Here is a 22,269-nt window from a genome sequence, read left to right as displayed (position 1 = left end):
ACAGGAGGAAAAGGTCTGCAGCTGTGCTCGGAGGGACTGGTGTGAAGAGAGAGGCTCAGTCTGACTTGGAGTTTTGTGCTATTGCATGTGAATGCTCTGGAACTGCTCTAATCGACTGAAAATGAGCCGGCTACGGTCATATGGAACAGGTCTGTTTAGCCACATCGCTGGGTAGCATGGCAGATGGTAGACCGTCAATGGGTGGTATTGATTGGCTGGATTTGCCTTAGGGTAGCAAGACTATGGGTCCTTAAAAACCCGCTTCATCTTATTTTCCTTTGTGCAGCTACGTACAGTTGTGGTTTCTCTTCTCACTCCCCCAGTCCCCAATATCTCCTTTTTTCCCTTTACAAATCAAAAGCCTTCCTTGGTAACCAAAATAGAGAGGTTACCTTGAGATAAACACTCTTTAAATTATCACCAAGGCAAGAAAACTCGAGAATATTTTATTTACTAGGCTGATTACATTTTAATGTTTGAAGAAAGTGACATTTTAAAATTAGTGTTTAAGACATATGGTGAGTGTACAAATTAGCTTATTTCACACAACCAGAATTTGATGAGAGCAACTCCTCCTTCTCACTCCCCAGTTAAAAATTGTCACTTGGAACTTAATATATTTGAGGAGGTTAAATGGTATTAAGTGATGCAGACTGGACTTAAAGATGAAGGAGACAGTCACTGTTGTATATGGCTAAATGTTGCCGGATGGGCTGGACAAATACTAGTATCGAGATCCGTGTTTGCAAGAGGATGTGGAAGTTTCAGGGCTTTAATTTTGTCCAGCCAAGAAAACAAAATCCCAGGTATCTGTGTACGTTGGTTTCTCTTTTAGATACGAGGGAACATAGAATGGTGCATGCATACTCTGTGAGTAGTAAAAGCCTCCTTAAAAACAGGTCATATAATGATATGAGTGATGAGGTTTATTTTTGTCCAGGTGGTTCTTTATCCTTTTAACATCATCACTTGGGGCTTTCAACTTGAGACATTCTATTTATTCCTGGCAGAGGAGCAGATTAATTGGAATAGAATTGTACAAAGGAGACACCAAGTTAACTATACAGACAAAATTGTACACAACAGAAACGTTCCACTTTGAGGCAGATCTTAGGGAAAAAGAACAGCACTGGGGAAGTATATATCATTAGTTTGCTAGTAATAATTGTGTTTTAAAAAGAGGTGCTCAAGGCTTTTTTGTTTGTTTGTTTTTTGTTTGTTTGTCTTTTTCAGTGTCTCTACTTTTAAGCTTTTGGTTATTTCGTATCATGAAAGATCATATCAAATATCACTATGAAGAAAAGTTACACCCTTAAACTCTTGCCTCCATCTTGTGTGTGCTTCATTCATATGCCTACTTTTGAACTGGGTGTTTATCACACTTGTCAATATTTCTCTCCTTTTGCTAAAAGAAAATATCTCCATGAAGTTTTTGGTTTTCCCCCTTGCTCTGCGTTGATTGGATTTTCCTTTTGCATCCTTTGCTGAATGAAACAAAGCTTGTTTGTGTTTCATTCTTCACAGTTCTTATTAGAATTGGTGATGGTGTTTTGTTTTGTTTCCTCACTGTAAGTCAGGAGAGGGAATTTTATTTATTTATTTTGACAAGATACAGAGAGAGATACAAGACAGATGCCTGTTAGGATGCTGGCGTTTCTCATGTCACACCCTACACCCAAAAGCTGTTCCAAGGGAAAAAAAAAAAGTCTTTTAAGATGGTTCATTTGAATCTGTGCACTCTACCCACCTGGTGGTTATACAGTGAACTGTTACTTTAAAGAGTAGTTGAAACACCAGCCATGTTTGGGGCAGGCTGCTCTTGCAAAGAGAGCAGTACATATAACAGGCGTCTACTGTGTGTGAGATAAGGGGAAAATTCAGCTCACTGACTAGAGGTTTTAATGTGCGAACTCTAGGGAAATAATATATTGACTGTTCCGTGGCACGCAAGAAAATTGAAGAACCCTTTGCAGACGGAGTGATTTGCAAAGGATTCTATCTGTTTCTCTTAAAACAAAATCTGTGGCAAGATGTTTGAAATCAGCAGGACGCTTAATGCTGCTTTGTTAAATAATGAGGTAATATTTTGTCACTTTTTTCTGGGCAGCATCTGTTTCCCTCCCCCTTCATTTTTTTCCTGTGTTTATTAAGGATTCTATTTCTTTCTTTTCTTTCTTTCTTTCTTTCTTTCTTCCTTTCTTTTTTTCTTTCTTTCTTTCTTTCTTTTTCTTCTCACTGAAGTCAAGGAAATAGAATTCACGCTTCCATTTGTGTTCCTTCCTTTCGGTGCTTTTGGAGAATTTGGTTGTCTTTTTTTATTTGCAGTTTCAGCCGGCTGCTGTTTCCTAGCCCATTGTGCCACGTAAGGCTTCTCCACTGCGCGGAGTAGGTAGTTATTAACGCTGAATTGGCTTCTGGTACAGTCCATCTGGACTCTGTGTGGGAAAGCTGGCTGCCGGCGACTGATGCTGAGATATCTGCAACCTTTGGGATGTGTGCATGGTGGCGAGGGGCTGACTGATATGAGATTACTTCTTTTAAGGGAAATTGTTTTTAATGAGTCAAGAAACTGCTCATTTATGGTAAGAAGGATACAGCGGCACTGGCAGCCCCACAGCTCTGGGATATCATTTTTAGGTTGCCTTAGCTGCTTGAGTGAGACAAGTTTCTTTCTGTGGTGGTGGAGGATTGTGGCGGAAAAAAAATATCATGCATGACTGGGAGACTCGCCTGCCTGATTCTTGAGATAATATGTTAAGAATCTGTTGCTTTACAAATGTCACACCACTAATGTAGCGGTCAGCCCCTCACTCTGAAAGATGAATGGTACTACTGGAAACGCAATAATAAGGTTGACTTTTCCCAACAATAGGATTCTGCCTTTGTCTTTAGAGAAAAGGCCTCTGAGGACATTTGTGCATTTGTTTGAGGATTCCGTTGAAAGGCTTTAGAGTGGAGGTTTTTGGAAAAGTGATCAATATACAAACTGCATGGATTTTTAGCCTAGCAAAACCAGCTAATTGTTTATACTGTAATATACAGTTACTATTTTGGAAAACTGGCCAGAATACCTTTTGACATCCCTAATGTTAATTTATGGCTCACTAAGTGTGCTGAAATTAGTATGGATGGAAGAAAGGGGTTTTAAGAAATTCCGACTTTTAAAACCTCCAGAGAAATACACAGTAAATATTTTTGTTCCCAGTGAGCTGTTTTTATTTGTGTGTTAGTCAGCATTGTGTTCATGTTTACTTTTCACAGTATTTTGATATTGGTGAGATCGTACTCAGAGTTTCTGTTGTTGATTTGGGGCACCTGTACCTGACCTGTGTACGTATGTTGAGCTCTTTAGAGCACTTAACCTGTGAATTTGTCCTTCATACACAGTTCAAGGGATACTGTAGTACTATTGTGACTTGTAGGACTCTTTATACATTTGTTCAAGAAATTATTTTAAAAGTTTACTTAATTCAGTAGTGTTCCACTTGATGGGATCATAGTTTTAACATTTCTACTTTTCTATTTCACGTACTTTCATTTCTAATAGCTGAATTTATTTATATTCAAGTCTAAAAGCTCATGTTGTATACCCAACAGATACTGTTTTATGGTGTATCTGTATTTTTAAAGTGTGTATATATATGTATATTTGTATGTGTGTTCATGAAATAGTAGCTTGGAGAAAATAGCTTTAATTTTCTAATGTAAAGGTTGTTTTCTTTTATAATAATTTTTCACAGACCCATTTATTCTTAGACTTTGAAGCCTAGAGCATAGCATGATTTTCGGCCTATATTTCCACTTGGCCCAATCCCATCCCGCTGTCGACTCCAGCCAAAGATGAAAAATTATGATAAATTATGTCTTTAGTAATATGTGTTACCTCTGTGTATTTATTGAGGAACAAATTGACTAAATTATGAATTAAATAAATCGTGATAAATTAGCCTTTGGAGTTAAAGTAAAACATAAACTCCTCAGATAAGCCACTTCAAAACCCAAACTAGAACAAAAAACTATACTACTGAAGCCTTGGTAGCATAGCGGTTATGAAATGTATAAAATGGGCAGACAAACTGTATACATCACCACACACTTGCTAAATGTCTCTTTGCAAGTCTTTTAAGAGGCCAAAGAAAAAAGACATCCTTGGAAGGAGAGAAGCAAAATCACGTGTTCAGTTAAGCAAGATGAGCACCCTGTACCGGTTATGAAATGAGGCTGTTGTCAAAAGTATGTTTTACCTTTTCTCTGAAGCAGTAGAGAAAGCAAAGAAAGAATGTATTTTAGTGGATTTTTAAAAATTCAGATCATGCTCCTATCCAAGTTGAGAAATAAATTCATTTAAATAAATCATTCATCATTCTCTGTTTTGAAAAGCTCAGGCAGAAGGCAGAAAGGTAGAGGCTGACAGCTGCCCCCCTTCTCTCCCACAGCTTTTTTTCTTTTTTGTTTATTAGGAAGTAGTTTTCTGAAGCAAACTTGTATGAACCTAGTTAACAGAGCAAGCCTGATCTCAAACTTGCTTTCTTTTGAAACGCTGGCCATATTAGCTGCAGAAGGAGCATTGCTCACTAAAAATCAGCAATATTGGGGAATAATAAAGTTAAAATGTAGATATATTAGCACATTAAAGTGCTTTTGTTGTATCTTTAAGCCCAGAGGCAGGTCATTAAATATGCATTTTGCTAGAAAGCAACTGTCGAAAAAGATAAGGTGGTTGAAAACATTCTATAAGGGAAAAGCGCTCAGTCAGAGGGGTGGGGTGATACAGCCCTCAGGACAGGGGAAAGGGAGAACACTCCCACTGTTAAGGTTTGCAAGCCGCCAGTGACCTGCAGTTGTTACAGTACTTTTGAGCTGGGAGGAAGGAAAAGGTAAATATACAAGTATGGCTGTGTTGCTTCAGCCTGGCCTTAATTACCAGACACAAGAAGCAGTTCAGAAATCTGGTCTCTGTTGTTGTAGAGGTCACCAAATCATTAACATCGTCAATCTGGCAGTAGCTAATTTAAATAGCACCTGATGTTGCAACGCCTCCCTTCGTTTCCCCAGCCAATCAGATCCTGGCTTCAGCTGACAGATGGTCCCATAAATGGATGTAAAAAGGGGAAGCTTCGAGCCAATTTCAGCAAGGCTCTGTTCAGTTGTTCTTATCTACATCCTAGAATCAGGGGTTTCAGCTCACTGCTCCTTTTATTTCTTTTATTTTTCTTTCTCTCCCCCTACCCCCCCAAAATAATTGATTTACTTTACAGTCATCCACACTGTGTTTTGTGGATCTTTAAAAATATATAACAATAGTAGTCATTTTAAAAATATATTCTGAAATCTTTGCAAATTTTAACAGAAGAGTCGAAGCTCTGCGAGACCCAATATTTGCCAATAAGAATGGTTATGGTAGGTATGACTAGATTTATAATCTGTTGTTTGTGCCGCTGGAGGGGAGAAAAGCATATCCACCTTGACCAGTCTTATGCTTGCACAAGACTTCAGTTCTCTGCTGCTGTTTGGTTCCTACATTTACTATCTCTTTTGTGTAGAGAGTGCGGGTAGGTCCTTTTATTGAAAAGCAGTTGGGAAATAGATTGTCATTTTTAACAGGTCATTGTCAATTTTCCCTTCAACATAAAGGTGGGGGTGGGGAAGGGGAGGTGGGCTGAAATAATTGCTGGTTTGTTGAAATAGGTTATATTACCTGAGACCATAATGGCAAAAGAAGGATTTTCTTTTTGTAAGGGAGAGGGGGTTTGTCTATGTGCCTCCTCGGTTTTGTGGGGCTCGAGGTGGCTGCCGCGGGCTTAGGAATCTCTCCATTTCCGTGCTGGAAATTTAAACCTTGAGAGGCAGCTCCTGAATACTGAACGTTGACATGGGCAGTTGTGTTTCGGGGGGCTGCGCATTCAAAACGGCAAAGAGAGTGATTTATTTGGGCTTCAGTAAATGCTGCATCTTGTATTTCAAAGAGTTTCCTGTCATGACCTCATAAAAAAGAGGAGGCGGCTTGTATGTGTAGCGGTGCCTGGCGTGTTGAGTTGTTGCTTCCTTCTCTGGGCAGCAGCTCTGTAAGAAGGAATGTCAGCTTTTACATAACGTTCCTTTCCGCTTTTGACACACTGTGTGAGGGTCCATCTTCTTCTGATCACAGATGGAGTGGAATGGCTTGAAGATGGTAAGTGAAAAGAGGAAGACAGCTTGGAGGTTCCAGCCGTGTGTGCGTGTGTGTGTGTGTGTGTGTGTGTGTGTTCGTGCGCGCGCATAAGGATGGTGGACTGTGCATCGTAAATCACTGTGCAGATCGTTTGTGTGTGTATGCGTGTGTTTATTAGTGTCTCTCTTTTCTGAAAACCAGAATCCATCTCCAAGTATAATGGCACTGCACGCACACAAGGCACACACACTGCCTCTTTTATCGAACACACATTTTAGCCAAGCAAGGTTGGTGTCTTTTTTGACAATCACAGTGTCACCATCGCTGTTGGCTGGCGTGTCCACCGCCTCTGTGAGCTTTCAACAGAATTGCACGACTGTTAAAGTTAAAGGCACATTTCTTTTTTCAGTCTCCTACTCGGAGTGATGGGGAAGGCTGGGAATGAGGGGTGGAGGAGGTGAGGTTCAGTACCAGCAGATGCAATTGTGGAACAGGACTTTTGGATGTAGAAGGGGAAGTAGAAAACCTTTCTGCCAAAGTAGTAAATCTATTTTTAGCATCATCTTTTTCTGGAAAAAAAAAAGAAGCAGGGAAACTCCTTGAGTGCCGCTCCTGTTGCCTGATGTTGACCCTGAAGATATGGCACAAAATGGCACGATCAGATGCCACGAGTGCCCACTTTGACTTTGAATTTCACTAGCCATAGCTTTCACAGGGTTTCAAAGCTTGGTATGGGGGGAGGCTGTAAATTCATATCCATCTCACTTATTTTTTGCTAGAAAAGCCTGGGGAGGACTTTTCGCTCTGCATAGATGTTATAACAAAGCTGTGGTCTTTTTCCCATTCTTAGCGGATTGCCTTTGTCTGGCTGCTTGTTTTGATGGGTGTAAAACAAATAAGATTAGACCGAGCAGCCCAACTGAAAGCGATAGCTGGGAGGAAAACCCAATGAAAGGTTGCCGGGGAAACGAACAGAGGAAAAGCCGGGTAGGGAGCAGGTGGCTATCATGAGAACACACTGCAAACAGTGTAAAAAAGGCGGGGGGGTGGGGGGGACAGGACCTTGATTATCTTTGCTGTTCTTTGTGGCCGGCCCAACTTTAATTATTCTTTATAAATAGGTGTTAATTACATTTCTAACTCTGGTTTACAGTGATTTTTAGAAATCTATTTTTAAGCATCTGTTCTGTCTCCCCTGTTGTGTGTGTGTGTGTGTGTGTGTGTGTGTGTGTTTTTTTTTGGTTTAAAAAACAGAGCGAGAAGGAGAGGGGGAAGGGAGGTAGGGAATCTTGCTTTTTTTTCTCTCTCTCCCTCTCTCTCTTTCCCCCTTTTCCCTGCTGTGAAATTGTGCTGCAAAAATCGCAAGGAATCCTGTGAGGCCATTTGAAAAAAATGTAAATTATATTGAATGAAGTTGACAGAAGCATAATAGTGAACTCCCACAGCTGATACGTTCTGCAAATGATTTCTTAGAAATTTCCAGCAAATATCCATAGGAGAAATGTAGGTAGAATATATTTACCCTAAGCAATGATCGTGTGCTAGGTGGTATTGGTGTTTTTCCTAAATCAGATATTGATACTACAGTTCCGGGGAGTTCATTGTATTTCTCATTTTATACCCCGAGTAGAAATTACTTTTTAAAATAATAAATGGAAAGCTCTATTCTAGTCTTCTGCTTCGCCTCCCTCTCCATGCCTCCAGCCACAAGATCCATCAGGCTGCACCCTTGCAACCACTGCCTTCCATTCAGCATTTGGTCCTGGTCTTGGCATAAACTGAGTGAAAAGCTGATTTTTTTTCCAGCGTCTCTGAACGTCTGGGACCCATGTGTGCACGGGTGACAGGCATCTCTTGCTTTTTCTCTCTCAAAGTGTGCTTTGCTAGTAGTCTCTTTTTCTTATGATGGTGGGTACCAGAAGGACTGAAAGGTATATTACTTAGGTGAATAGGAGGTAGCATAGAAACAACTGAAACGATGATCTATTACGGTTTCTTCTGGAGAGACAAATTAAGTATGTGATAATTTTAAGCCCCAGAATGAGAAATTAAAAGACACTGAAATATGCTAAAAGGTTAGGAAATATAATTGGCTTTATTGAAAGTACTCTTAATTTTTACTCTCTCCATTGCAAATCTCTGCACCCCTCCCGTTCTTTCTTCCTTGCAGATGCTTCTTTTTGTTTTGTCTTCTTATTGGGGGATTTTAAAAATTTGTTTTGACTATTGAAGTATTAAAAAAAAAATAAACTTATATTTTTTGTCATACGCTTGAACCTCTTACTCTCATATCTTGAGTGTGTAAACATATGTTGTTATTAAAAAATAGAATAGTTTTCTGATTATCTAAAATTTATTTTTTTCTGAGAATTTTTCTGCATATTTTAGTTAAGAGGAAAATAATTTCTGTAGGAACTGTCACCTTGGCTTGGGTTGTAAAAAAGACACGTGGTTCTACTGCTGACCTTTCTCGCTTCTTTGTCTTAAAAATATTAATACCTACTACCTGCATGTGGAGGTGTGTCTTTACGGAAGCACAAGGCTGAGTGTGCATTTATTAAGAAATGAAATCTGATTGGAAATATTTCTGCGAAAAACACCTGACTACATCGCAGTTTTAATGATCAGAATATTCTTGTATCTCATTGAAATATAATAGTTAAATCATTTAATATTTAAAATTTTGAATGAACATAGGTGGGGAAATAGCTGAAAAATTTCTTTGAAAATCATTGATTTATAGGACAATTTTAATATCCCGTTTAAAAAAACTAACAAGCAACTTAACCATTCATTTGTGATCTCAGTTCCATTCATTCCTAACTGCCATTCATTCAAGTCATCCTCCTGGCCAGGTATAGATGAACTTGCTTCTGTTTGATAGTTTTCCAAAGCCTTAAAACTTTTTTCTCTCCCTATAGCCCTTCCTTGGTCCTTTGAATATTCAAGGATTTTGTTATAAGAGGACGTCCAGATTGTTGTGAGGTAATAACAATAGAATTTTTTTTAAAGAAAGAGAAAGAAAATGAGCTACACACTTTAGTATTAAAACTCTTGAAATAGGGTTTGAGACATGTTAGACTTCACATATTTTAAACTTAGCATTTCTACTGGGGATAATCTATTTGAAATTTTAAATCTGGAAATCATTGCATGAATGGTGCTTTGTGTGTGTGTGTTTAATATCTCTAAAAGAATTTGTAAGTGAATCAAGGTGTTTTACTCAAATAAGAGTTACCACTGACAATGAAAAGGGTTTCCTCAGGGCAAGTTCTTTTCTTTGGTTTGATTTCTTCCCTTTGCTCTTATTTCCTTATTGTGGGTGGATTCTCCTCCTATATGTAGACCAAAAACTACTCCGTCTATGAGGAGATATGTTGATATGCTGCTTCAGTTAGCCCTTGGCTTCTTAATGCCTTATTTTAATTAAAAAAAGGCTGAAGCAAATTATCAGTGTGTGCCGCAAGTAAGGAATGGCGGTCTTGATAGAGGTCATTGTACATAGACAGAAGTCCTTTGGCCTTGACAAATTTCTTCATCAGTTTCAATGATCTGTGGCCACCAGGCACTTAATTTATATGCCTGGACACTTAATATGTACATTTGTTGGTGAGCTGGCCAGCGGATGCTAGACACATGAGTATGCACTGGCAAATGCTGCAATGCAGTATTTTTTCCCAATGTCATTGGGAATTTGGGGGGTATGAGGGGACATAAACAGTCTCAAGCTTTTATCTTACTATTTTCCAGTAGATGGGCTGTGTTGTACAGAGCTGGCCAATTCCCCTTTTGAAAGTGAAGTCAACCTTTTATTGCCCACTATCCATCTCCTATCCTTTTGATAGATACGTGTATGTGAGAGAGAGGGACTGTGTGTGTGTGTGTGTGTGTGTGTATCATTGTAAGCATTTGTGTTTCTGGAATCCTGCACCTGTCTTAGGTTTTCCTCTTTTGGTATTACCAAATGTGTATACGTACTTGCAAGTATATGCGCATCTAAAAATGGAAAGAAAACCAAACTGGGCTGTTTTCCCCTAAGAAGTGCCTTCTCCTCCTCACAAATTCCAAGTTCCTTTATTAGGAAAATACAAAAATTCATGAAAAAGATATATCTAGACCCCACAGACCATTAGACCAAACACCTTTCTTTAGTTGCCACTTGAGAAACCATAATGTGTAAATTCATAACAATATTTGTGAACTAGAAGCTACCCTTTCAATCAAGGGGTTGGGTTCAAATTAAAATATATGTATATGTGAAATGAGAATTTTGTTTTCTTTGGGAGCATTTGCACCTAATCTTTAACCATTGGTAAAAACAAGGAGGAGGGAGCGTGGCTGTGTTAACTTCTCGTACTTCATTTTGTGAGTGTGTGTGTGTGTGTTTTAGGAACATCCTTGTATTTTTTAAGTCTCAGTGTGTTTTAAGGGTAGAGGGCTTTTTATAGGTCAGCAGCTTTTTAAGTGTACAAAGAAAGGTGATCTGTGGGTGGGTGGGAGTTGTCACAAGCAGTAATTGTCATAAGTTAGCCATCTAGAAGTGGAAAGAAGAAAGAAAGCTGGAGGACAAGAGTGGAGAGGGGTACCAACATGTGGACCTGCACCTTGCCGGTATAAGAGATAATGAGTGATAAATCTGAACTGGTGCAGTGTAGGTTGCCCAATAATTTCTCAGAACCTTGACTTTGCAGGTTCATTACTTCTTTGCTTGCTTGTTCACACCTTTAATTATATCCAGTTTGGGATGCTAGCTGGGGGCACCAAAGATGAGCCATTTTGTTGTTTAGTTCATTAAGCATTCAGGCAGTGTGCTCACAATAGCTTTGGAGCATCAGCCATAGAAATCAAGCACTTTGGAAATGAAATTGTTACAAAAGAACAAAAAATGAGGAAGCAATCAGCCAGCTAGCTTGCTTTGGATGTTCACATCCACTCTGCTTAGTGGTAATATTTATGCTGTTCCTTGTACATTCATTAAGAAATAACTTATGCAGGGTCAGTGCTCCTAATAGGCTGCTGGCTTTCTCCCTCCCTCTCTCTCTCTCTCTCTCTCTCTCTCTCTCTCTCTCTCTCTCTCTCTTTCTCTTTCTCTCTCCCTTCCCCGTCTCTTTATCTCTGTCTCTCCCCGTGCCCTCTCCCAACTCCTGAGATTTTCACCTTTTGCCAGACCATTTTAGCACTGACCATTTTTGCTTTGGCCAAGAACGTTATTCACATCTTCATTGTATTAAACACCAGAAATATTTTCCCCCCAATGTGGATCCCCCTGTACAAGGATCAAGAAATGCTGAATGCCATAAAGGAATTCTTAAATAAATTTTGGTTGAAAAAGCAGTGAAATGTTGAAGAAATAAGGTCAGTGTAATTGTTGTACTTGAATTTTTGTTTTTTGTTGTTCTTGGAAAGCCTTATTTTTAACCACAAAAGTAAAACACAAAAATAGCATATGTGATTATTTTTTTTAATGGACAAAAATTACAAGTCATAGGTCTCTCCTGAAAATAACTTTCCTTGGACTCTCGGTTTGAAAATAACATTTAAAATCAAAGTTCACTTCTTAATTATTCATTTTGAAGCTATAAAAATGTAGTAATTCATAAGTATTTTTTCTATAAGAGGTTTAGTTCTTTTTGCAGGATATGAGGAAGCAGAGAAACAATTCCAGTCAAGATGGCGAATTCTGAAAAACACACCACAGCGTGGAGGTTTCCTCTGTTTTGCACTTTGTGGCATTGAATCTACTCCTGCTCATTCTGAGTCAGTTAAACCTTCTATTGTCTACTTTCTTGGAACAACTAGCCCTTGACGTTATTTTGCCAACTGTGTTCATAGTGGAGGCTGGCTATCATTTGTTGTTGGATGAAGAAATATTTGTTGAAGACTTACTATGTGCATTTCTTTGAAACATGGAACTCAAGTCACCATTTCTTCTGACACTAATCAAAAGATATATTAGAGGCTAAATCTCTGTAGGGATAAAATTGGGTGAGGGATTTTAAGGTTGGACGTCGTTCAATGAGGTTTATGTCAAATTATGGGAAAAGATCTGTTGAAGCATTCAAGTACATTAGTGTTTTTCCTTTTGTATTTATAAGAGTCTATGCATGACTCTAAAAGATAGAAATAAAAGCTATTCTGGGCATTTCTGTCTATAAGGTTCCATGTATCCAGATTTCACTCTTAGGAAAAGGTAAAGTTTGGACAGTTGAAAAGAACTTGTCTATCCGCCATCAGCTGCCCATGGAGCTTGGCTAGATAACCTGTTAATTTTACAGAAATAAGAATGCCTTGCTTCTGACAGAGATGACTCTTAGAATAACTTTTCCCATGTTACTCTCCAGGGACAATTTGAGAAGATAGCGACCTCCTTGGCATACCCCTGTGCAAACTTTTTTTAGTTGTGTGGAAGTACAGTTGATATAACCCCTGTGCAAACTTGACATTTGCTAGTGGAGAGTTACTTTGTCATACATACCTAGATACTGTGTGCAGTGTGTATACGTGTGTGGTATATATAGACAGCCATGACCCCCGATGTGCCCTGGGAAGTAAGTAACAGTAATGGCTTCTCAAGTAACCTGTGCTTTCCTAAGCTGCCAGTCTAAACCCTTTAGAGTTTTGCTTTCTAATTTGTACATGAAAAATAACTGAGTTGAACTTTTTTTTCTAGTGCCCCCTTTGAAGATACAACAGTAGTAAATACAGCTTTAATGATAAACTTTAGCTCTAAGTGCTATTTAAAAGTCTGTAGTGGAAAGCCTGAGAACTTTCAATCTTTACTAATGAAACTTTCGTTAGGAAAGTGCTCACTTAAAATGGAGTAACCGACTAAGTCCCTGTAATTTGTGATTATGACCAGATTTGACTCATCTTTTCTTATGTTACTTTTTGTAATACAGCCAACCACACATCTAAAATTCTGGATATTGTACATGTCTTCAATATTAATTATCTCTGTTGATGCACTGGGTACAGACAGTACAATTCCCACAAGTCCAGATTCTTACTGTAACACTAAAACAAAAGTGATATTCATGAACAGTATTGGGAAAGTTGTCCTATGGTAACTGTTCCCCAAAGGCAGCTTTACATAAATATTCATTTATTATTCAGGATATTAAAAGGGAATCCTTAGCTTTTACTTTTTAATTTGGGCTAAAATATGTAAATTGGTTTTATTTTGGAGTTGCTCTGTTTTAGGTGGCTTTGGGGAAGGATAACTTTTTAGCTTGATTATATTTTAATTGTCTCTGTGGTAGAAAAGATTCCAGACCTGAAACCAACCTGGTTATTGTGATTAGAAACCAGAGGGCCAGTGTACAGATGGGACTAAAAACATATTACATCAACTGGTGCACGTGTAGAAAAATTAGATTTGTTTCTAACTAGATACCACTATTCCCATGTTCTTGTTAGCAGAGGCCAGGGAACCACAGTCTGCCTTGGGCTCGGAGGACCTTCACAGGGCGCCTGTACAGGCAAGCCTCTGGAAAGATTGCTCTTTGTCTTAAGAAACCAGGACGTGCAAAGGACTTGAGTCAGGTGAACTTGGGTTAGAATCCTGACTTTTCCGAATAGTAAGAGGGTGATCTCGGATGAGGTACTTGAGCTTCCTGAGCCTCCGTTACCTCATCTTTAAGATGGGAATGATAATGCCTGACTCACAGGGGTTCTGTGAAGATCAGATGAGAAACAGAATTTGAAGGCACCAGTCACATACAGGAGTTGAAAATTAAAGGTGCCTAGAGGACGTTCACTCTCTTTCAGTCTGTAGTCATTCTATCCTCCGTGCCAGATGTCCTGGGGAGAAGTGACATTGCATGCTACCCTCACGGTCTCCATCCTCTCCCCAGAGCTCATGGGGATGGGGGTTGTGTTTGACACACAGTGGTTTTTAAACATAGACAAGCCCTCAGTTCTTCCCTGGAATTGTGTGACTTTATTAAGTTTTCTATATTCTCCTAGGTTTTTGCAAGGTAATCCATGATCTCCTTTGGAGTTCGAATTAACTCGGGATTTAGTCATTAGAAAAAAGGTGAACATAAAATTAATTTTAATTGATGCTGTTTTCCCATTTCTTGATAGAGTCTGTTAGGAACTTCATAACTCATCCAGAAAGAAAGTAAAAAGAAGTTAAGGTTAATTGATATGATCTCATCTTTGTTGTCTAAGATAGATAGATAGAGTGAGTGAGTGAGTTATTTGACTTTGGCACCGAAACCAACTTACTTTGGACCTATTTTTCCCCTTCACCACATCAGCTTTTTTTCCTCTATCCCTCTTTTCCCCAGTAGGCTGAATTCTGAAGTTCTGTTTCTCAAGGAGTGGGGAAGAGGTTGAGGTAGAAACCGGCTTAATGAGGTTTTTCTAACTTGCCATCAGTTTTTCTTCTCCTGCTTGGTGAGGCAAGATGATGGATGGCTTTGGCAGTATAAACAGCTCTAGAAGTGATCGGATTGACTGAGAGGTGTGGGAGATGGGAGCGGAATGCTGGCCCTCAATTGATTAGCCTCCCATTTAAAGGAAGAAAAGAGAAAGGAGGAAAATCACCCCGAAGGCCTTGACATAGTTGTTGATCACACACACATGGGAAGGGGTATGGGCGGTGTCAGGACTGGTGTTAGGCCAAGCCTAATTTAGTTTATACCTTTCCCAAGGTTCTGAAGGGGGAAATAAATAGGCACATAATAAATTCACAAACTGTTTTAAATTGGGACCTGTTGCTGTCACCAGTGAGGATGAAGAAATAACACAAGTAGTCCCTTCCGAGGATTCAAGAATTAAACTGAAAACATAACCTTAGACTACTGTTTTAGTGTCGTGGATTTTGAATTCCACTTCATATGATCATAGGAAGGATGTGAAGGGAGCAATTTTCTTTCCTTCAATTTAATACTTAAAACTAGGGGAAGGGATTATAAATTGATCTGATCCCCCAGGTGCCATTTTGCAGGTCCTGTGTTTCTATGAAAAAGACCCTTTACTGTGAAACAGACAGACAGTTGAACTTTTTCTCTTTCCACATGTATCTATTGCAAGGCTTCAGCAAGATTCATCAAAGGATTTTGTAAGCAGCCTTGTATGTGGTATGCAAGCTCTCTGGAAGAATTCAGTTGATTTTTAGACTGTGTTTATATGGGCAGAAATATATCTGTGGAAGAAAGGGGCTTAAATTTGAGAAGGTAGAAGACATTTTCACATATTTTGTCCTAGGGAAATCTCATACCTATTAATGAAAGACCAAAAAGAGATGATTGGGTGAGTGATTTGAGCAGGTGAATGGACAGGGAAGTAGCAGGTAGATATTCTTAGGATCTCCTTGCCAGATAAGGGTTTGCATTATTTAAAAGTGACCCATATTTAAGCCCATATTTGAATCTCAGTTCCTTCTTGCTTTACACCTCTGGCTTAAGGTTATCTGCAAGAAGATAAAAAAAGACTTCTAGCTTAGAAGAGCTTTAATAAGAACTCTTGAACAGGTGAACTTTGGAGACACGGGCTTGCAGTTGGTATAATCTTAACAGTACTGCTCCTGAACTATCAGTTGTTCAAGAATAGAGGAGCAAGTTTGCATTTCTAGAACGTCAGCTGTTCTCAGCACAGTTTTGCTGTAATGGATCTGTGACTATGGAGATCATTTCTCACATTCACTTAACATTGCATAATTTTGACCCTGTGATGTCCGCTTAATCTCTTTCATGTAGTTAGGGCAGGGACTGTTAACCCCTTTTTATAGAAAATAAAGCTCGGCCGCCTGCCTTAGGTTACATAGTTAGCAATATCAGCAGTCCTAGATCCAGAGTGTTTGGGAATACATCCAGCTTGGCCAAAGTTTACTTCTCGGGGAGCGAGGGGGAGCAATTCCTTTTTCAGATCAAGTTTTTCAGTGTGGAATCAGCAAACACAATTGTGTGTCTATTGCATATAAACCACACTCTAGGTGCCTCCTGGAATGTCACAGTATTTTAAATATACTCTAATATAATGGGTAAGGACATGACAGAATGTGAAAATTGTCTCAGCAGAGGAGGTACAATGTGCACAAGAGGGAGACATTCACTGTTGTTGGAGGAAATGCCATTGGAGTGGAGCCAGGAAAGATGGCTAGGCAGAAGAATTAGGACAAAGGGGATTCCGTGTGGAGGGAAGAGTATGAGTAAAAGCAAGAGGTGGGAAATTACTTAAGGAATAAGTAGTCTGGTATGAGTGCAGCATAGGATGTGTAAAGGTGAAGCTAGAGAGATGGGTAAAAGCTATGGTTTAAGGTGGTTCGGGTGTTTTGACTTGGTTTTGACTTTAATTGGTAGCTATGCAATGTCTTAGATCAGAAAACTAGAGTTTCCTGATGGTTTAGCAGGGTCAAGACCTGTCTTTATTTAATCATGATTTCTTAGAGGTTGAAGTCACCATAAAGATGCTTCTAAAATAGATATTTGTTATTTAGAGGGAATCGGCGTTAAAGCACTCTTCTGGTCACGGTGTGATGTTATGATGATACTACTCATTGGTACAGTCACGCTGAGAATTGCTTTTAGGGTTACAATGCCAAAGAGCAGTAGGAGGGAAAATATCGACTTTATTTCAGATCATAAAGAAATGTGCCATTAGAGGAGTTTGCTGCATTCTCTCATCAACAGGTACCAGTGCTCATTTTGTGGGATGTGTGGCCAGAGAGAGGATGGTGGTGGTTTTGGAATAAACTGATTTCCTCCAGAATAGAAAAGTACCCGCTTCAGACTTCCAAGTGCGTGTGCCGAGGCATGCTTGTCTCCTCTGGTAGTCTGGGAGCCCTGGAGGGTGGAGATCACGTCAAATGCTCTCTTATTTCAATGTTGGGCACGTGATAGGTACAATAAATGTTTGTTGAATTATCATAATATTTTTAAAGAGTCTGAATTGCAGAGTTGGAAAACTTGTGAATCTTGGATCTGTCATCAATTTGTGGGAGTCTATTTAGTCCAAGTCACCTGACCTTTCTGTGTTTCAGTTTCTTAATATGTAAAATAGAATTACTACAACTTCATAGCTTGATGGGAGGATTAGTTAAGCTATATCCTTAATACACTTGAACAGACAGGATAACAATATTAGTTAAATTACGAAGTTCTACTTTGCCTAAAATTGTTTTACTGAGTCTTGACCAGAATTTTTAAAACTTAAAACAACAAATGAAATAGAAATGAAAATTTCAGTGGCCGGTACTTAGCAAGGGCATTATTTCATGAAACTTTTGTTTCAGTTACCTGTGTTCTGAGTTGTGATATGAAGTTGCTGTGTTTAATATACTACTTAATTTTTTTTACTTTGTTGGATCATGGTTAGTAAAACACTGTTCTAGATGATAACGACCTCTGAATTATCCAAAGGGAAAAAAACTAGTCAACTTTTTTCAGAGCTATGCAATGCAAATTCTCTAGTATTTTCCAAATTATTAAAGAAAGGATGACTTCTGATTATTTTAGATTTAATGTGGAACATTGTATTCTAAATCTTTGAAAGTTAATGTCTGCATGATGTATGCTGGGGCTTTCTATTAATTACAATATTTATTAAGTAGCAAATCTCATTCCTTTGTCGAGCTATTTTAGCTGAACCTGCAAAGTAATGATAATAATGACAGTAATAAGTAGTGGAGGTGACCTAGATGTGAGACTAGAAATAACGAAATAAGCTTTCATTTGTTGAGCTCTTACTATGAGTCAGGCACTGTCAGACAGCATCCCTTTTAATCCTTAGAACAACCTTAAAAGGTAAATGTTAATTTTCCTGTTTTATGGATGAGCTAACTGAGGTTTTGGAAAGTAAATTAAAGTTATATAGCCAATAATTGATTGGGCAAGGATTCGATTTGAACCCAGGTCTACTTCCAGAGCAAAATTTTAAAGTTCCATGAAGATGTATTAAGATGCCTGCTATGTATTAGCACTGTACTCCTCTACAAAGATAGGTGGTTCAATTGGTCTTTACCCTTGAGGGTTTGCTACCTGCCCTTGAGATTTTTCTGTGCATGAAAGTAAGTAAAATGTGATTTAATCATAAGAGGACAGGCATAAAGACTCTCATACTAAGTATTTTATTTTTGGAAGTACTGAGAAAAGTGCCTGGAAAATAGTAGGCATTCAGTAAAGATTTATTAAACTGAATTGAAATTGGATTAATTCTTACCTGGTGACTGGGGAGAGAATGGGAAAATACTGGGGAAGCTTTGTGCTAAAGAGTGTCTACCTGCAAAGTGGCAGATCTATCTGTCCTAGAGCCATTCAGTGCCTTTTGGAATTCCTAGAATGGCAGCAAGGAAAGCCAACTGGAGTTCAAGAACTCAAATTATAAACTTCAAGTTTCATTCAGGCAGAGAGAACTTTTTCCATTTTAGTATAAAAAGAGAATCCTGTGACAGAGACATTTGGAGAATGATAAGTGAAGGGTAGCCTTCCTTAGAATTTAAAATACCAATAATAATTGTTGTTGTTAATTTTACTATACCACTTACTAACCTTATAACCTCAAGCAAGTCACATTACCTCTTTGAGCCTCAGTTTCCACATCTGCAAAATATTTATCCCTCTCAGCGTTGTTGTGAGGATTAAATAGATCCATTTGATAAATATTTACTAAGCACTTACCATTTGGTGGTCTCTGAGGACTTAGTAAAGGAGACATAGCCCACTGCCCTCAAAGAACTGAGTATCTGGTGAAAGTGCTGTGAGAGTAGGATTCGGACTCCCACCATGTGAATAGGCCACCACTGAAAGAACGCAACACCCTGCAGTCTGCTTTTGCGTGCATGTTATGGTCATGCATGCCTCATTTGCATCATTAGAAGTTCAAGTTTATTGAGGGTGCTGTGACAGTCATCTTCTTATCCCCTCCTCCCCCTGGGACCCAGCCTTGCCCAGTGGTACAATGTTACCTTATAGAGTTGTCACTCAATGAATCCAGCCCAATTCAGCAAATATTTACCAAGTTGTTCGGGTACTGTGCTGGGGAAGGGAGAGTAACATTTGCTGAACAGAGTTGAGTTTAAAATGACTTTAGAGCACAAAGGGGGAACAGTATCATGAGGTGGTGACAAACTACACTAGTGCTAAAAATGCCTGTGATCTATTCAGGAAGAAAATAGGGCCCCAAAGAAAATTCGGCAGGGAGCCTAAAAAAATAATGTATTCTTTCTGTTTCTCAGTGCTGTTTTGTTCGCATTTCACGGGGAACCAGTGTACTGCTACCGGCACAGAGTTGAGATGTGATCGCAGAGATGGCTACTTTAGATTAATGGCTCAGGAGCAAGCCCTGCCACCTTCACCAGGCCCAGAAGACCCTCCATGGCCTGGCCCCTGCCCTCCTTTCCAGCCTCCCATCCTGCAGCTCTCTGCCTTCCATTCATTCTCCACTGTGGAACTGTGCCATGCTCTTCTGTACTTATGCCCAGACGATCCCTGGGTCTCAAACATACTTCTGCTTTTCTGTACCTGACTTCATGAGACAAATCGGAGGTGACTTCTCACCCAGGAAAGATTGTCTGAGTGATGCAGGGTTAGAGCTCCTCTGTTAGCACTGTGGCATCCTTCCGTCATTGGTCTTCCGCATGGTATAATCAGTTGTTGATTTGTCTGTCTTACCACCACCTCAACAGTCAGGACTGGGTTTATCTCTCTTCCTGGCTCAGTAGGTGCTCAGTAATTAATTGTTAACTGAGTGATATAGTTGGATGTCTGTTAGATTGTCCATAAATGGGTCTCACCAGGTGCGCTGTTAACCTCTAGCCTATGAGAGATGTGTTGGACCCAAAGCCCCCTTATCAAGAAGACTGATTTTGACACTCCTGTTGCTTACCAACCACAGTCTGTGACTTTTAAGTTGAAGGTCTTGAGTATGTCTGTTTACGTGAAACTTTTCCTGAGCACCGTGACTCACCTGTGATTCCTCAGTAATTCTTCTTTCCTCTAGATTCCTTTGTCACTTGCTCTCTGTACCACGCAGTTAACAATGATATATCACAATAATGGCAGCCCTTTATTGTGTACGTGTCAGACTTTGCAAAAGAACTTTACTTAGGTTATCTCATTAAACCTCATAACAATTCTAGGAAGCAGGTATTTTTATTCCCATTTTGAAGAAAGAGCACCATGTAGCTTACATAACTTACACAAGGTCACATGGCTAGGAAATGTCAGACTTGGAATTCCAAGCCTACTCTGATTCCAAAGCCCATGTTCTGTCTCCCTGTATCTATTACTCACCTCTTAAAAGGTGGGGACTAAAAAGAGGCATTTAGCCTAGTGGTTATTAACATTAATAAGGACCATTTAGCCTAGTGGGACTTCTGATCAAGATTGCCAGGGTTCAAATCCTGGCTTTACCAGCTGTGACCTTGGGCAAGTCACTTACCCTCCCTGTGCCTCCATTTCTTCATCTTTTTTTTTTTTTTTGCGGTATGCGGGCTTCTCACTGTTGTGGCCTCTCCCGTTGCGGAGCACAGGCTCCGGACGCGCAGGCTCAGTGGCCAGGGCTCACGGGCCCAGCCGCTCCGCGGCATGTGGGATCTTCCCGGATCGGGGCACGAACCCGTGTCCCCTGCACCAGCAGGCTGACTCTCAACCACTGTGCCACCAGGGAAGCCCCATTTCTTCATCTTTAAACTAGGGTTCTTGTGAGGATTTGATGGACCAATGTATATTAAGGATTAAAAACATATAAAGTGTTAATATAAAGCATATAAAGTGTTAATGATCATTATTATTATCATACAATATTAATTTTTGTCCCATTCTTCAAATATTTGTTTAGTGCCTGCTCTAGGCCAGATACTGGTCTAGGTGCTGGAGATACAGTGGTGACTAAGACATGCCATCATGGAGCTTTCGTCTTACAGAGGGAAGACAGACTAACAGAGTAAATAAATAAGTGGATAGTACTAGATAATACATATTTTGTGATATCTTAGTTCACATAATGAAATGCTATTTTAGTATATGTGCTGCTGAAGCGAGCACTGGAATGCTATTTTAAAAATACAGGTAATGGAGAGTGGCACTAATGAGCACGTGTTTGTGGACACACAGGGAGAACACAACAGTTCAGCCGATGTCTTGCTTCTGCTTGGTGAGGTGGAGCAGTCCATGCCCTGCTCTGAAAGGCTGGGCTTTACATGTCCAGCTGATGATTCTTGGGATGACAGGCTCACCTTACCTGCACTCAGTGTGGGGTGGTCATCCCTGGAGTGGCAGGAAATTAAATGATTAGGTTGAGGTGTCTGGGCCTCAGGAAAACCCAACATAGAGAACTCATAAATAGGCCAGGGGTCTCCAGTCTATAGGGGAGAGACTCCACTCTCTTTCCCTACAGTTGAGGCTGTGAAATGGAATAAATGTCCTGAAATGATCAGAAGGAAATTTTGGCCAATCATTCAGCTAAAGACAGGGTCAGCTGGGATGTTTTGTCAAATAATTTTGTAAGATCTCCTGATAGCTCTTTGCAGGAGCCTGGACCTAAAAAGTGCAGTAGTCATTGACACTATCATAGGATTCTTCATGTTCGTAAGAGCATTATAGTGGTCAAGAGCATGAGCTTGGGAGTCAGAGAAATCAAGGGTTTTTTCCTTCCCTGCTTACTTGTAGTGGGGTCTTGTAAAGTCACTAACTTGTCTGAGCCTCAGTTTATCTATAAAATGGGGTTAATAATACCTACTTAAGTGGCTTGTTCAGAGGATGAATTGTTAGCATATGTAAAGAGCCTGGTTCAGGGCCTGGCTATGTAGTAGGCTTTTGATAAAGAAGAATTTTTTTTATTAAGTTCAGTCCCCTCAGGGTGTGCATTTTATGTATCGGCTGTTTATTGCGGGGCTCACAGGGGGAGATTTAGACTAAAATATGTGAGCTCCTTCCCATTGTATAACCTTCAAAAACGAGAGCAGGTAACCTCAAAACCGAGGATATATCATCTCAGAAGGATTGTGGACACCAGAGGAAAATAAGATTTGATTTGCTCCAAATCAGTATGGTGGAGACTGGAACAGCCAGTCTCTGTCACAAAGCTGTGTTGGCTGCATCCTCCTGGAGTCACAGGCCCTTAGAGGTCTGAGGCTCTGTGAAGAAAGGCACTTGATAAAGGGCTTTGGGATC

At 39.7% G+C, this 22,269-nt stretch overlaps 1 protein-coding gene across 7 annotated transcripts in view; it reads left to right on the top strand.

The window, feature by feature from the left end:
* Nucleotides 1-2,030: 2,030 nt before the first annotated feature.
* ELAVL4 (ELAV like RNA binding protein 4) overlaps nucleotides 2,031-22,269 on the top strand; it is a gene marked incomplete at both ends in the record, with an annotated part of 85,490 nt that continues 65,251 nt past the window's right edge. For 3 of the 7 annotated variants that reach the window (XM_082666056.1, XM_082666055.1, XM_082666054.1), the window contains one exon: nucleotides 2,031-2,078. In XM_082666056.1, the coding sequence (XP_082522182.1) occupies nucleotides 2,031-2,078 (48 nt within the window). Of the gene's footprint in view, nucleotides 2,079-2,465; nucleotides 2,583-5,025; nucleotides 5,150-5,348; nucleotides 5,401-6,008; nucleotides 6,173-22,269 lie in introns of those variants that run through there. The other 4 variants (XM_082666053.1, XM_082666052.1, XM_082666050.1 and 1 more) reach the window with 3 other exon arrangements.

The sequence above is a fragment of the Grampus griseus genome (genome assembly GCF_964374135.1).
Source record: "Grampus griseus genome assembly, chromosome: 1".
Lineage (NCBI taxonomy): Eukaryota > Metazoa > Chordata > Mammalia > Artiodactyla > Delphinidae > Grampus > Grampus griseus.
The sequence above is the reverse complement of the archived record's forward strand: the minus strand, read 5'-3'. Positions and strand labels throughout refer to the sequence as shown.